Here is a 15,000-nt window from a genome sequence, read left to right on the forward strand (position 1 = left end):
ATGCAGGCAAAATAAGGCATAATCACAGCATGCCTATCCACATCAAGGAAGTGGCTGTAATGCAAAGACCAGTGACAATCGACAATGTGGTTGCTGCCATTAGGACAATATACACAAGAACAAGCAAATATCCTCAGGCTTGGTACTTTTACATAGCACTGATGGTTGGTTCTCTTGTCGTTATCACCCTTTACCAACACCACAATGCAGAAGATGTTGTTGGTTTTGTTTTAGAAAATGTATTTCTCAGTTTCAAACAAAAACCAACACATTCAGATGGCTCCAAGTCAGTTATCAGTAGAGATGCACAGGATCCAAGATCTGGTTCCGGATCCGGCAGGATAATAGGGTTTTTCACAGGATCCGGATCCGGCAGGATCTTAAGCAGTGGATCTGGTATCCGGCAGTTACCTTAAAATCAGGATCTGGTGCATCTCTAGGTTTTTCAGTCAGTCTTTCACAACCCCAATTGCTGCAGGGATTGAAAGAACTTTGGAAGCGGCCAGTGCAGGCAATGTGGCAGTAAGCCAATGAGTCTAAAAAACAGTTTGAGCCAACGTAATAAAAAGGGCCCACGTGTGCGAGTAGGCTATGTGTTTCAACCCTTTCGTAGGATCCGGTATCCGGTTCCGGATCCGCCAGGATCTTAAGCAGTGGATCCGGTATCCGGCAGGATCCTAAAAATCAGGATCCGGTGCATCTCTAGTTTTCAGTGGTGATTGCTGCTGTGAGTGATATATAGCACTTGGTGCTGGAATCCTCCACCCTCCCTTGACTCCTTCTTTGTTTTGTCCATGAGAGGAGGAACGAAAACTGAGGAAATGAGGATGTGGCCAGTAAAGTGTACAGTATTACCTCAACACTTAGAAAGCAGGCCAAACATCAAGAATGTTAAATGCTTTCTAAGGGTTGAATTTAGACTACAACATTTACTGTGTGAGGACAGAGCAATTATGTATTGATATGTATTCCATGGTTCCAGGTACCAGAAAGTGGTGTCTACCTTGATATTCGTGCACCTGGCTTATGTGGAGGGTCTACTCATTAACTCATTTCAACCAGGAAGTGGCTTGACATGACAAATGGGATATCTGCAGCCTAACTGGATAGAAGACACTGGAGCAGCACAGCTGCATTTTTTGTCTTCTTTTAATTAAATACACAGCATAGGGAATAACGTTTTGATGGATGTACCATCTTCATCAGAGTCCCAGAGATATCTGCATCTTTGGTAGGCCTACAGCATAGTGGCTGGTAACACCTGCTGAAACTGAGCTGCAGAACTGGATGGCATTGCTATCCCCCCCCCCTGCTTAAGTCAGCCATTGCCTGTGCTCAGCACTTGCCCCTCGTCCCTACTTGGCTCCGGTGCGTCCTGGTTCTCACTGTGATGTGTACCTGTCCTGCACCCCCGATAAGTATGCCCATTTGCGGTCAGGAGATTGGTATCGTGGTCATTGTAGTGCTTATTGAGCTCATAAAACAGCCCTTGCCCCAATCGAAAGCATAACATCAAACCGCATTTGTCTGGAAAGGCTCCAGTGTAAAAGTACAAGCACTTCCAGATGGCCTCCATCACATTGCATTGCAGTGTTCAATGGCTTTTTTTCACTGCAGGTATGTCTCTGGTTGTGTCTCGCTCGCTTCTTTTCTCGCCTTTCTCTCCCCTCTGTCTCTCTGTCTCTCTCTCTCTCTCTCTCTCTCTCTCTCTCTCTCTCTCTCTCTCTCTCTCTCTCTCTCTCTCTCTCTCTCTCTCTCTCTTTCACTCACTCGCTCTGCTCATTCAGAACATGCCGTACTCTACACGTCAGGTGTTCTGTGTGTCTCTCCGTTCCTTTGGGAGGAGGAAAATACAGGCTGATAGACTCTCTCAGACTCTCACTGCCTCTTTCCATTCTCACAGACTCATCTTGCCTGCTATTGTAGACACTTGCACTCTCTCTCCCACTTCATCTCTCGGTCTCTCTCTTTCTCTCTCTCTATCCTTCTCTCTCTCTCCCTCCCACCCTCTCTTTTGTCTTTCTCTTCATTGTTCTTTCTCTCTCTTCCCTCTCTCTTTCTCTCTCGTCCCTCTCTCTTTTTCTCCCCATCATTCTCTCTCTCTTCCCCCTCTCTTGCTTCTCTGCCACCCCCAGTTTTTTAAGAGAGTGTCGAGAGGCTGTGCCTTGCTGCTCTGCTCCGTGACTGCAGCTAAAACGATCCCCACACATTAAATTCTTTATTTTTCACACCTTGTGATTTACAGCTCTGAAAGTTCCTGGGCTGGCTGCCTTGAGAGATAGCAGGTGGAAGAAGTGAAGTGAAGTGAAGTGAAGCTTGGGTTTCAGAAGCGTAAACTGTATGCAAATTGATGGCATTATTTGCCCGCTAGCCTCATAATGGGATACTTGATGGCTTGAATAAATTGTGTGACGCTGGGACGCCGAGGGGGGAAAAACCCGGAACTTTGGCTCGGTACCAGTTTTTTTTAAAAAAGTAAGGTGACACAGTGAGCACGCCATGCTTCCCCGCCCTCACTTCTCCTCCGGTCTCCTCTCTGCCCTGCGCTCGTCATTTTTTGGCGTCTCCCCTCTCCTCCAACTGACACGCCCGACGTGTTTTCCTTAAGTTATTTATCACCACACGCCTTCCTCCGCACGGAAAATATGTATATGTGGAGGAAGGGGGGAGGAAAGATAAATAAATATATACGCATAAAGTGAGTAAATAAATAAATAACACAAACCACATGCATTCATCAAAAGCTACAATCTGTGTGTGCTCAAGGTGCCTGGGAGATTTAGAGGCCTTTACAAAAGCACCTTCGTAAAAACCTCTGACTGTTTCGCCCCAGCAGCTTCAAAGGGCATATTTGAAGTTGCCTTAACTGCTGAGTCTAGAGGAATGGACGCCATGCGTGCTGGGCTGGGCTAGGCAAGGCTGAGATGCTCCTTGGCGTGTAGCAACCACGCTGAGCAGGCTGGGCTAACTGTTCTGCTTCCTGGCATGTTGTACGGTACTCTACAGCATCTACCATTGCTGCCCTCTGGCATGTACTGTGTCTCTGGCTGTGTCTCTAGCTGTGTCTCTGGCGTCCAGTATGTAGCTACAGTATAAAGCTACGTTCACACACATTGCTGCTATTTACTAGCTTCTCGCTTGCTCGCCTACTCGCCACTCTCTCATGGAACATTCGCTGACAGTTCCCGCGGCTTTAACTGCCAATCTACAGGCGAGAAGTACCAAACTCTGCATTCCAATTGGTTACTCGCTTACATAGAGACAAGGAGTAGTATGGTGTTTAGTAATTTAAAAACCCTTTATCTTAACTGGGGTACATAACTAAAAACGCCAACAGGTTTCAACCTCACAGGGTCTTCATCACGCCCTGATGAAGACCCTGTGAGGTTGAAACCGGTTGGCGTTTTTAGTTATGTACCCCAGTTAAAATAAAGGGTTTTTAAATTACTAAACACCATACTACTCCTTGTCTCTATGCAAGAGTCGCCTGAAGTAGGCCCAACGGCCAACAAGTTTTGAAGAATGGACTTTGTCGTTTAACTTCAAGAGCACCTGCATTGGAGTATACTGTCTAACAAAGAAGAGCGCTCAGCATCTCCCCCTTATAGTGGTTACTCGCTTACTCGCCTCACTCGAAGTTAAAATATTTTGGACTCGGGATACGCCCACAATGCATCGCTTGTACAGTACTCGCCTACTCGCCTGCTCGTCTCGCTGGAACACATTGACATTCTATTGACTTAATTCGCTGAGCGAGTAACTAGCAGCGACGTGTGTGAACGTAGCTTAAGGGTCTTATTTTCCCCCGTGCCTTGCTCATAGCATGCAACATCCATGGGACATCCAAGGTGTTGTCGTTTTTCTCCATTCTTTTACACACCGTGTCTGGTACTTGTGACACAATTCCGACAACATTTCCCCCTTTTACCAACCGAAATAAGTGGCTCCTACTTTTGACTGTTTCGATTCAAAGGGTTTATTTGAAGTTTGAAGCCTGAACTGCTGAATATAAAGTGGAGTGGAGGCCATACGGGATGGGCTACCATAGGAGCGTGCCGGGCTGCTTTCTCTCATATGGCTCATCTCCGGAATGCACTGTAATTACCTGTGGCAATCTTACACTGAGATGCGCCCCTGGCAGGTTGCGCTCTAGGTTGATCTCTACCATGTACTTTACAGGTTCCTCTTTGGCATGTAGCGAGGACTTCGACCCAAAACGTCATGTAGAAATAAAATAAATAGGAGCAGAAAATCCTGTAAGTCCTGAGAGAGACAGAGACAGAGGCAGAGACAGAGAGAGAGAGAGAGAGAGAGAGAGAGAGAGAGAGAGAGAGAGAGAGAATGCATACCATGTATCCAATCAAGCGTGTGTGTGCAAGCGTGTGTTCATGGACGCATGCATGCACGCATGTGTGTATGTGTGTGAGTATAGAGGGGTGGGGGCTCTTTTGTTATATTTTTATCACCTCACAAGCCTTCACACCACCTGAGCGTGTGTCATGTTCTCACACTTCTCTCACATTTCTACTACGAGGCAGAAGACAACGGGCCAGGCACAGACGGAGCCATCGATCTGTAGCTTTGCATTGATTTCACCCATCGTCATGCATCTCGCTGGGGAGATTAAGAACACGAGGTACAAAATGAAGCAATACCAGTAGCATTCACAGGGACAGAATGTAGTGAGTAGGACAGCCACACAGGGAAAAGACAAAGAGGAATCCTGATGCATACCTGTATGCTGTTTAACCTTTGGTGCCTGGAGACACATATGCGCTGCATTCAGGCTCTTGAGATTTCAGGTTTTTTTTTTAGGATTGTGGGTGTGTTGTAGCTGAATGAACACATTCTAATACAAGATAAAGGTCCTAGCTTTTAAATGCAACGTATTTCATGTTGTTATGTGCTTTGGATGCAGGCAGCAATATTTAGGGTTTAATAGGCAAAGGGCACATTTTCCCAGAGTGGGCTTAGGCATTCAGCAAGCTTCAGCATTTTGTTGCAGGTGCCTTGGGCTAAAATGGGTTAAGGTGTACTTGAATAGATGCATGTGAGACTACATTTAATTTGTGTTTTCTGTATTTTGTCTGCTGTGCCAATTTGCTACATGTATTACATACTCCCTCAATTGCCTAACACATTTCTCAGCTACAGAGACACTATGAAGGGCTCTTATCTCATGTTACTGAAGATAACCAGTGATGAGAGAGCTATGATACTTGTTGTAGTTAGACACTGAGACAATTCTCTCTGGTGCCGGGAATGTGGTGCAGTGACAGAGGTAGCATTTTGGGCATATGGACTCATTTACAGATGGCCACAGATACTGTATAGGACTTATAGTGACCATCTGTAGAGTAGTTATATATAAGTAAACCAGATGGGCTCTGTCAGACACTGGAGAAGTAAACTATAAGCCCTACAGTGGCGTTTCTCTAAACTAGACTGGAAACAAAACTCAACATGGTTTGTGCCTTCCAAAGTAAACCTTCCAGTTTCATTATTTTTCGTTAATTAATTACGCTTGAACCAGGTCAAAATACTACAAATGGTGACCCGATTGTAATTAATCAGTTATAGCAAATGAGGATCTAATTTCATTGCGTTCTATGGAAGCCAAAACTTATCCCCAGCATCTGCAAGAGGATAGGGGTTGAACCTGGGTAGCATTGCCATTGCCAACAGTGGAACACCATTGTGTTGTCATGGGACCATTATTATTAATATAATATTTATATTATTATTTATGCACAAACCTCCCCAGACTAGCTGATTACAATTCATGTTCCTGGGCAAACGCAACACCAGAAATGGAAGGGAAGGGAGGTGAAGGGAAGGGAAGGGAAGGGTTTCAGCCCATTGCATCAGTTGAGGTGAGCTTCAAAACGAGCATCATTTACTCAGAGGGTGGTAGGTAGGACTGGGCGTGTTGGTGTGCGTTCGTGAGAGAAAGAGATAGAGAGAGAGAGAGAGAGAGAGAGAGAGAGAGAGAGAGAGAGAGAGAGAGAGAGAGAGAGAGTCTATGTACAGTATGTGTCTGTGTACACGTAGGCGCTGGCCTCTTCCCAGTTACCAAGGGAGCATGTGACCCAGGCGCTCACCCTGACATAAGTGTACATGCACCCTAACAAGAGTGATGGCTCCTACACATACTAACTTACCAGCCTGGCAAGATGTGTGTGTGTGTGTGTGTGTGTGTGTGCGTGCGTGTGTGCGTGCGTGCGTGTGTACTGTACACACTAGGCACGGCCTCTCACACTGTACCGTACAAGTGCTGATGAAGAAACCACTTCACACAGTACAGTACGAGTACGATAGTCTTTTGTTACATTACTCACGTATCGGAGCAGAACGAATACCATGCCCTCGTCCGTGGCCCCTGTCTCATTCCAATCCCACCACTGTGTTTCCAGGGCTTTAATGATCATTAAAACACTGAAACAACCTCGCCGAAACGGCCGAGCTGAGCAGTCATTGATGTGTTTAATTTCTCGCAATTATCTTTCGGCGGCCCATGTGCGAGCTGGGCTGCTGTGCTGCTGTGCTGTGCCGTTGCTGTTGTGCTGTGCTGGTATGACCAAAGCCTTTTCACGTATAATCACCTTCATGTTCAATTAGGGCTCGCTTTTTGATTACGACTGTCAGGGAAATAAACGAGGCGCCATTAGCAGGGGCTCCAAATTAACCCGTGCTGCCCGAGCTCGAGTCGCTTTGAAGCCGAGTGACTGCGTCAAACCGTCGTAATGCCTCGTGAAATGCGCATTAGGGACGTTGTTCAAATGATATCGGAGCGTTTGGAATGAGCTGGAATAGTAGGCTGTCTGCGGCGGCTCTCTGGTTCAGCCAGGGATACATTTTGGCTGTCAATTATGATTTGTGTGGCTTGATTAGGTCACAGAGTCACTCTCTCTGGCTCTGCTCCAGTGATAAAGTGTGTGCGTGTGTGTGTGCATGTGTGTGTGCGTGTGTGTATGTGTGTGTGTGTGTGTGTGTGCGTGCGTGCGTGCGTGCGTGCGTGCGTGCGTGCGTGCGTGCGTGCGTGCGTGCGTGCGTGCGTGTGTGTGTGTGTGTGTGCGTGCGTGTGCGTGTGTGTGCGTGCGTAAGTGCGTGCGTGCGTGGGTGCGCGTGTGTGTTTGTGTGGGTGAATTATATGCATGTTTAAAACTTGATTGGGGGAATTTGTTACTGATGGACGGTCTAGAAACCAAAGCCCTGTTTGTGGCGATGGTGACATTTTTCACATCTCTTCTCAAAAAGCTCTGCCCTCCATTGCAGGAGTTTGCATAGTTGTCGGCCTCATTCGCAAGAGATTGATGCCCTGCTGTCGGGCTAGAAAAATGGGCAATCTCTCCCTCCTCACACATCCCTCCATAGCAATCTCCCATTCGCTGTCAGACCCCTAACTTCAGGGTGTGTGTGTGTGTGTGTGTGTGTGTGTGTGTGTGTGTGTGTGTGTGTGTGTGTGTGTGTGTGTGTGTGTGTGTGTGTGTGTGTGTGTGTGTGTGTGTGTGTGTGTGTGTGTGTGTGTGTGTGTGTGTGTGTGTGTGTGTGTGTGTGTGTGTGTGTGTGTGTGTGTGTGTGTGTGCTTGCTGGGCATGTGTGTGTGTGCATGTGTGTGCATGCCTGTGTCTGTCTATCTGTTTGTGTGTGTGTGTGTGTGTGTGTGTGTGTGTGTGTATAGGCACCGCCGGCTTCAAACGCCCTCACCCTCCACGTGCCATCTCTTCTCCTCCATCCCCTCTGCCCTCTTTTCCTCTTTTCTATCTTTCTTCTCTCCATCCCTGCTGCTAGTTCACCGCACGCAATAAAAGATGGCCTCCATTTTCCCCGGATTTTAATCCACATTCTACCCCAGCAGTCTGTGGACACCACTGACTGGTCCACCTCTGGCGTGGGTTTGAGGTCTTAGCTCAAGCTGAAGTGCAAGGACACTTTTGACATCACACACGTTTGGAGATGCGAACAGTTATTGCTTTTCAGCCACACGACTATTTGGCTTGGTCTGAGACGTGCTGTACAGTCTGTCTGACCTTGGTCGTATGGTATGGGCAGCGGTAGAAATATTTCCTTCCCTTCACTCTCTCTTTTTCTTTGAGGAGCAACTTTTCTTCTCACTCTGTCAGTGAGTTCTGTCAGTCAGGCATCACCATGATCTCACTTCTGAAGCTGTAATATTCTCTCTCTCTCTCTCTCTCTCTCTATTGTCATGTCTTTCTTTATCTCTCTATCACTTTCTCTGTCCTTCTTTCTCTCACACTTCAACCCCTCTCCATCGCACCTTCACTCTTTTCATCACTCTCACTCTACCTATCGCTCTCTTGTTCTCTTTCTTGTTCTCTCTCTCCCTCTCTCTCCTTGTCTGCCACCTCATATCAGGTATATAGACATCCAGAGGCCACTGAGATGAGATGAGATGAGATGGCTGTAAATGAAATGAGCTGACTGCAGATGAGCTGAGCTGAGCTGATGTACTTAAGGTGTTTGAGTCTCTCTCTCTCTCTCTCTCTCTCTCTCTCTCTCTCTTTCTCTCTCTCTCTCTCTCTCTCTCTCTCTCTCTCTCTCTCTCTCTCTCTCTCTCTCTCTCTCTCTCTCTCTCTCTCTCTCTCTCTCTCTCTCTCTCTCTCTCCCTGTGCTTAAGGTGTTTGAGCAGCTCAGCCTTGAGACGGCGAGGCTGTGACCAGATCAGATCAGCAGGCAAACTCTGCTCTCCTCTGCTCTCCGCTCTCCTCTCTCTCCTCTCTCCTCCCCTGACATTTACAGAGGGCCTGCTATACATAACATAACTCAGCACATCCTTTAGCTTCAAATGGACCAGAACCGACCTCTAAAACGACGCTCCCTTCCCCATAATTCACAGCTCACCTGGACCTGCCGAGTCGGCATGGGAGAGGGAAAAGGAGAGGGAGCGATGGAGGGAAGGAAGGGGGAGAGAGAGAGAGGGTAGAAGAGTGGAGATGGGCAGAGAGGGTACTGTAAGAGACGAAGGAAGAGACAGAGAGAGAGAGAGGCGGAGAGATAGAGGAAAGATAGAGGGAGACAAAACTCATCCCTCCCACTCACTCGTTTCCTCCCATCATAAATGTGTGTGTGTGCACATGTGTGTGTGTGTGGGGGGGGGTGAGAGAGAGATAGAGAGAGAGAGAGAGAGAGAGAGAGAGAGAGAGAGAGAGAGAGAGAGAGAGAGAGAGAGAGAGAGCGGGAGAGCGGGAGAGAGAGAAAGTTGTATGTCATCTTCTTTATTAGTTTATTCTCACCTACAGCATTATTAAGGAGAAGGAGAGAGAGGAAGGGAGAGAATGAGAGGAAGAGAGAGAGAGAAAGAAAAGAGGGGGGAGCGTGGCATTGCACTCAAACCTGTAGTACAGCCAAGGTAACTGCAAAGGCAAAGAAAACCATTGTAAACAATTGATGAACATAACTGGAAGATGGAAGAGCTTCTATAAATAATCTTGTATGAGTTTGCTGCAAGCAGTTAATTCCGCTGTGTTCTGTATTTTTATACATCAAGCATAAGGTGTATTATATACAGTACACTACCACGTTTCACCCTACCACATGTGTATACCACACTGTAAAACACTGCAAACCAGTTCAATGTAAAAATGTAAGTTGTCCTGCTGCCTTAATTTGTTAACTCAACTCGATGCTTAACAAAACTCTTGGCTTTCTCAAGTTCAGTTAACATACAAACATAAGTCAGAACGGCAACTTTTGTTTTATGTTTAACTGGCGGCAATGTTTTACAGTGTATATGCGACTTCCATGAGACTTGTATGATGTTAAAGGAACAGTCCACCTCATTTCAAGAAATTGTTCATATGTAGTGAAGCCCCAGTAAAATATGAGAATGCATAGGATTTTTTCTCTGTCTGTTTGCATTTCCTAGTTTAGCATATTTAGTGTACCAATGCAAGTCTATAGGACCAAACAATTGTACAACTTTAAACTGAAAGTAAAATTCACCAGGGTGTGGATTGATGCTAATGGTCCCATTTACTTCCAGTGATTATGCTAAGCTATGCTAATAATTCTGATACCAATAAATCTAAGCACTGAAAACACTGAGACGAAAATGATATGCACATGATATGCTCATGAATAGTACTTGAAAATACTGCAAATGTGTGACAATCAAAAAAGGGTGGACTTAATGTGTGCAGGATTAATGGAGGCTGACCAAACCTTGCTGGGAGCAATCATGGTGCTGTCAAGGAATCATGGTACAAAACCAGTGTCTCCCACTGTATATTTAAAATATATATCATAAAAAGATAAATAATGTATCACAGTCAACAGCTATAGGTATACCGTAGGAGGCTCTGGAGAAAGCCAGCACAGCCTATATAGGACATATGAGGTGATGTTGTGGCATATCTCCACAACCCCCCTATGCCGACTTCACCCCCCTTACACTCCAACTCCTTCCCTCTCAACCCCCCCACCACCACCAGCACCCACCAACCACCACCCACCACCACCGTCTATCTCTTTGCCGCTCCTGCTCACAAGACGGATCATCTCGCTCCACAGGCCTCAGACAGAGCGGGGGTTGTCCGCTGTTTTTATTGAGCCCTCGCTCGCTCCCTCGCTCACTGGCGCCGAAAGGAAAGGGTTGAAATGCCTGCCACTTATTACACACGTAAGGCCGCAATGATCTAGTGAGTTACAAGGATAAATGAGGCTAATTTCTAACGGGGGGGCCTCAATAAGGGGTTGCCGGTGGCGACGCAGATCCATCATCGGTGTGCGGTCCCGCGGTTGCCCGGGGAGACAGGGTGTTCCGTTTCGCACCGCTCTGCTCTGCTACGGTCTGTGTGCTCTGTTGCGACTCGGGCGTTTATGCGGGAAACAAACAGATCTGACTCACAGAGCGTGCACACACACTCACACACACACACACACACACACACACACACACACACACACACACACACACACACACACACACACACACACACACACACACACTGCATACCACACACACACACACACACACACACACACACACACACACACACACACACACACACACACACACACACACACACACACACACACACACACACACACACACACACACACACACACACACACACACACACGTACACACACACACGTACACATACAGGACATACATAGAGGATGATAAATACACATTCTCAAAGAGGCATACATTTATAGATACTCACACATGTACTGTACGCTCTATTTCACACACATTCACACATACAGTACACACAAACACACATGCATGCACTCATACACACTCATATGCACATAGAAACACACCAACGTATACAAATACACATATGCGCGTGCACACACACACGAAAACACGTGTACATACGTGCAGTAGACAAAAATGTTCAAATTTACTCATATACAGTGAGTCGAATATGTATTTGATCCCTTGCTGATTTTGTTGGTTTGCCTACTAACAAAGACATGATCAGTCAATAAATGTTATGATAATATGTATTCTAATATGGAGAGACAGAATATCAAAAAGAAAATCCAGAAATTAACTGAAGAGAATATATATTCATTTATTTCCATTTCATCGAGCAAAATAAGTATTTGATCCCCTGACAACTGATTACAGTTCCGGGCCCACAGACCAGATGGGCACTTCCGATCAACTTGTCATCTGAATTAAAGACACCTGTACATACTAACATGCATAAAAGACGCATTGAATCAGCAGAATCAGTCCATAGTATGAGTGAATCAGTCACACTCCAACCTCACCAGCATGGGAAAGACCAAAGAGTGGTCAAATTATATCAGGGACACGATTTTAGACCTGAACAAAGATTAAATGGGCTGCAAAGCCACAAGAAAGAGACTGAGTATTAATGACCCAGCTGTTGATGCATTTCTTCCAAAATGTGAGGAATACAAAATGACTATCCATCAGCCTGTCTGGGGTTCTATACAAGATTTGACCTTTTGTAGGGATTTGATAATCATGAGAACAGAAAGAAATCACCCTAGAGCTGTACGGGATGGACTAGGCAATGATATCAAAGCTACTGGGACCAAAATCACTGAGAAAACTACTGGTAGCACTTAATACCACAGAGGTTTAAAATCCTGTACTGCACACATGATACCTCTACTTCACAAGGAACCTGTGCAGTCCCACTTGAGGTTTGCCAACGGACATCAGACTGGTTTAGGATATGATAAGGAGGTGCTGTAGTCAGATGAAACCAAAATCAAGCTGTTTGGCATTATCACAATTCAATGTGTTTTGAAAGAGTACTGCTGTCTATGATCCCAAGAACACCCTCCTCACCATCATGCATGAAAGTGGTATCATTATGGTTTGAGGGTGTTTGTCTGGCCAAGGCACAGGATAACTTCACATCGTCAACGAATGGATGGAGGGAGACATGTCATGTGCAATCCTGAGTGCAAACGTCCTTCCCTCCACCACTACACTGAAGGGTGGGCCATTTTTGGATCTCCCAACATGACAATAATACACAACATACAGTCAAAGCAACGAAGGAGTGGCTCAATAAGAAGCATATTAAAGTCGTGAAGTGGCCTAGACAGTCTCCAAATATTAACCCTATAGTAATTCTATGGAGAGAACTGAACCTCCCATTTACCAAGCTACAGCCACAAACTATTAATGTTTTAGAGATAATGTGCAAAGAAAAATGGGCAAAAATATTTTCTACTACAGTATATGCACAAACATTGTCATCAACTAAAAGAAGCATCTGACCTCAGTGCTAGACAACTAGGACTTTGCCGCAAAGCACTTTATCTTCTTTTGCTAGGGGGGTCAAATACTTATTTGACTAAATTAAATACAAATAAATTAAAATATATTATTTTAAGTTATTCTCTGGAATTTCTTTTTGATATTCTGTCTCTCCATGTTTGAATACATATTATCATAAATTTATAGACTGATCATGTCTTTATTAGTGGGCAAACCGGCAAAATCAGCAAGGGATCAAATACATATTGGACTCACTGTATGTACTGTACAGTGTACAGTTCACACACACACTCCCACACACACACACTCAGTTTCTACAAACAAATACACACGCATCACTCACAAACCTCTGCACCCAAGCTTCTCCCTGTCCTGCCACACCTTGTTTGGTTTGACACTGCAGCATTCTAAGCTCTTTAAGGATACTGCCATGCTGGCAGTATTTCTAAGCTGTATTAAAGCAAGGCCAAAATAAGCAATGGGGGGAATACAGGGGGGCTTGTTGCTGTTACTTCGGCCAATTAGCAAGACATCACATATGTACCTCGTCGGCATCTTTTAAAAACTGCGTACTACTGTGGTGTCCGGCTGAGTCCAGCATCTTCCTCTAGCCTCCATACTCACCGGGGAGTACTTACATTACACCTTCTGTATGAATTTAGTCATGAAGTAGGCGTTTACTTATACACTAATTAAGTAAGCAGGTGTTATGTAGGCCTTGTTTAATATGCTACTAAGTAGGTGTGTGCTTATTTACAATTAATTAGTAAAGTAATGTTTATTCATGTGATTTTTATATATATTATGTGGAAGTGCCTGGCTCCCTTTAATAAGTTGGTAATGTATGTTGTTTCTTTGTTTCTTTTTTTATTATCTTATTTTTTTGGGGGCTTTTTATGTCTTTATTGACAGGACTGTGTGAGATGCTGACAGGAAATGAGTGGAAGAGAGAGATGGGGGAGGATTAGGAAATGACCCCGTCCAGACTCGAACCGGGGTCCCCATGGGGCGGAGAAAGCCCAAATGTTGGCGCCACAGCGCCACAGTGCCCCCCCCTGTTTCTTTGTTTCTTATAATGTAGTTGGTATGTTCATCTTCATGTAAAATGTGCTGCATTATATTACATAAACACAAGACTGGATGGGCTTCTAGCACACTGGCCCAGGTTCTAAAATTCAATTGTGTTTGTGACTGACGAATGAAAACATGACGTTCCGTGTTAACACGTCTGTCTAGGGGAACTGCTAATGATTTATGCGTATATCACATGGTCCTCGCGACTGTGTGAACAACTCCTGAGTGTGTACTATAAAACTATTGCATGTTCCAGCTGTGTTCATCATTCCGTTTTAAGTGTTGGCACCATGCTCATTCACGCCCACGGGAGACAGTGGATACATGATGTATGATCCTAAGTAGTGCCATGGTCCTCCATATTAACCCCTTGAGGTAATATCCAGGCGTTTGCCGTCGGTGATTTAATGTATTAGTCCGCTAACGCTATCTTCATCATTAACGCAGCGTTGCCAGCTAAATGGCGAAAATAAAAATGTGCCAAAACGAGCCCCCTGAAAGCTCATTTTAAACATGAAGAATGCCTTCAATTTCTGCTAAATTTCCCTAGTCTGGCATTAGCCAGTGCAATGAACTGAAGCGAAAAGGGGCTCTGGCTTTCTCCACTTTCTTACAATACCTCCACGGCAAAGAAAGAGAAAAAATAATGAAAGTTATGGCCTTCATTAACTTTAATTATATCTTTGTCTTTCTGCTTTTCCCTTGCTGTGTGTGTGTGTGTGTGTCTGCGTGTGTTCATGCGTGTGTGTGTGTGTGTGTGTGTGTGTGTGTGTGTGTGTGTGTGTGTGTGTGTGTATGTAGGTGGAGAGGTGCCGTACACCACCCTGGCCACGCGCATGATGATGGGCATCTGGTGGATGTTTGCTCTGATCGTCATCTCCTCCTACACCGCCAACCTGGCCGCCTTCCTCACCATCACGCGCATAGAGAGCTCCATACAGTGAGTATTAGATGACATTACAATGCACTACACTTCTCCTGCTCCTCCTCTTCCTCTTCCTCCTCCTCTTCCTCACCGTCACGCGCATAGAGAGCTCCATACAGTGAGTATTATATGATATTACAATGCACTACACTTCTCCTGCTCATCTTCCTCCTCCTCCTCCTCCTCCTCCTCACCATCACGCGCATAGAGAGCTCCATACAGTGAGTATTATATGACACTACAATGCAATACACTTCTCCTGCTC

At 45.4% G+C, this 15,000-nt stretch overlaps 1 protein-coding gene across 1 annotated transcript in view; it reads left to right on the forward strand.

The window, feature by feature from the left end:
• Positions 1-15,000, forward strand: part of grid2 (glutamate receptor, ionotropic, delta 2) — a 733,635-nt gene that overhangs the window by 621,701 nt on the left and 96,934 nt on the right. Inside the window, exons 13-14 of the mRNA XM_063194215.1 lie at positions 3,060-3,077; positions 14,612-14,750. Coding sequence (XP_063050285.1) covers positions 3,060-3,077; positions 14,612-14,750 — 157 coding nt within the window. The remainder of the gene's footprint in view (positions 1-3,059; positions 3,078-14,611; positions 14,751-15,000) is intronic.

This window comes from Engraulis encrasicolus, chromosome 3 (genome assembly GCF_034702125.1).
Source record: "Engraulis encrasicolus isolate BLACKSEA-1 chromosome 3, IST_EnEncr_1.0, whole genome shotgun sequence".
Taxonomy (NCBI): Eukaryota; Metazoa; Chordata; class Actinopteri; order Clupeiformes; family Engraulidae; genus Engraulis; species Engraulis encrasicolus.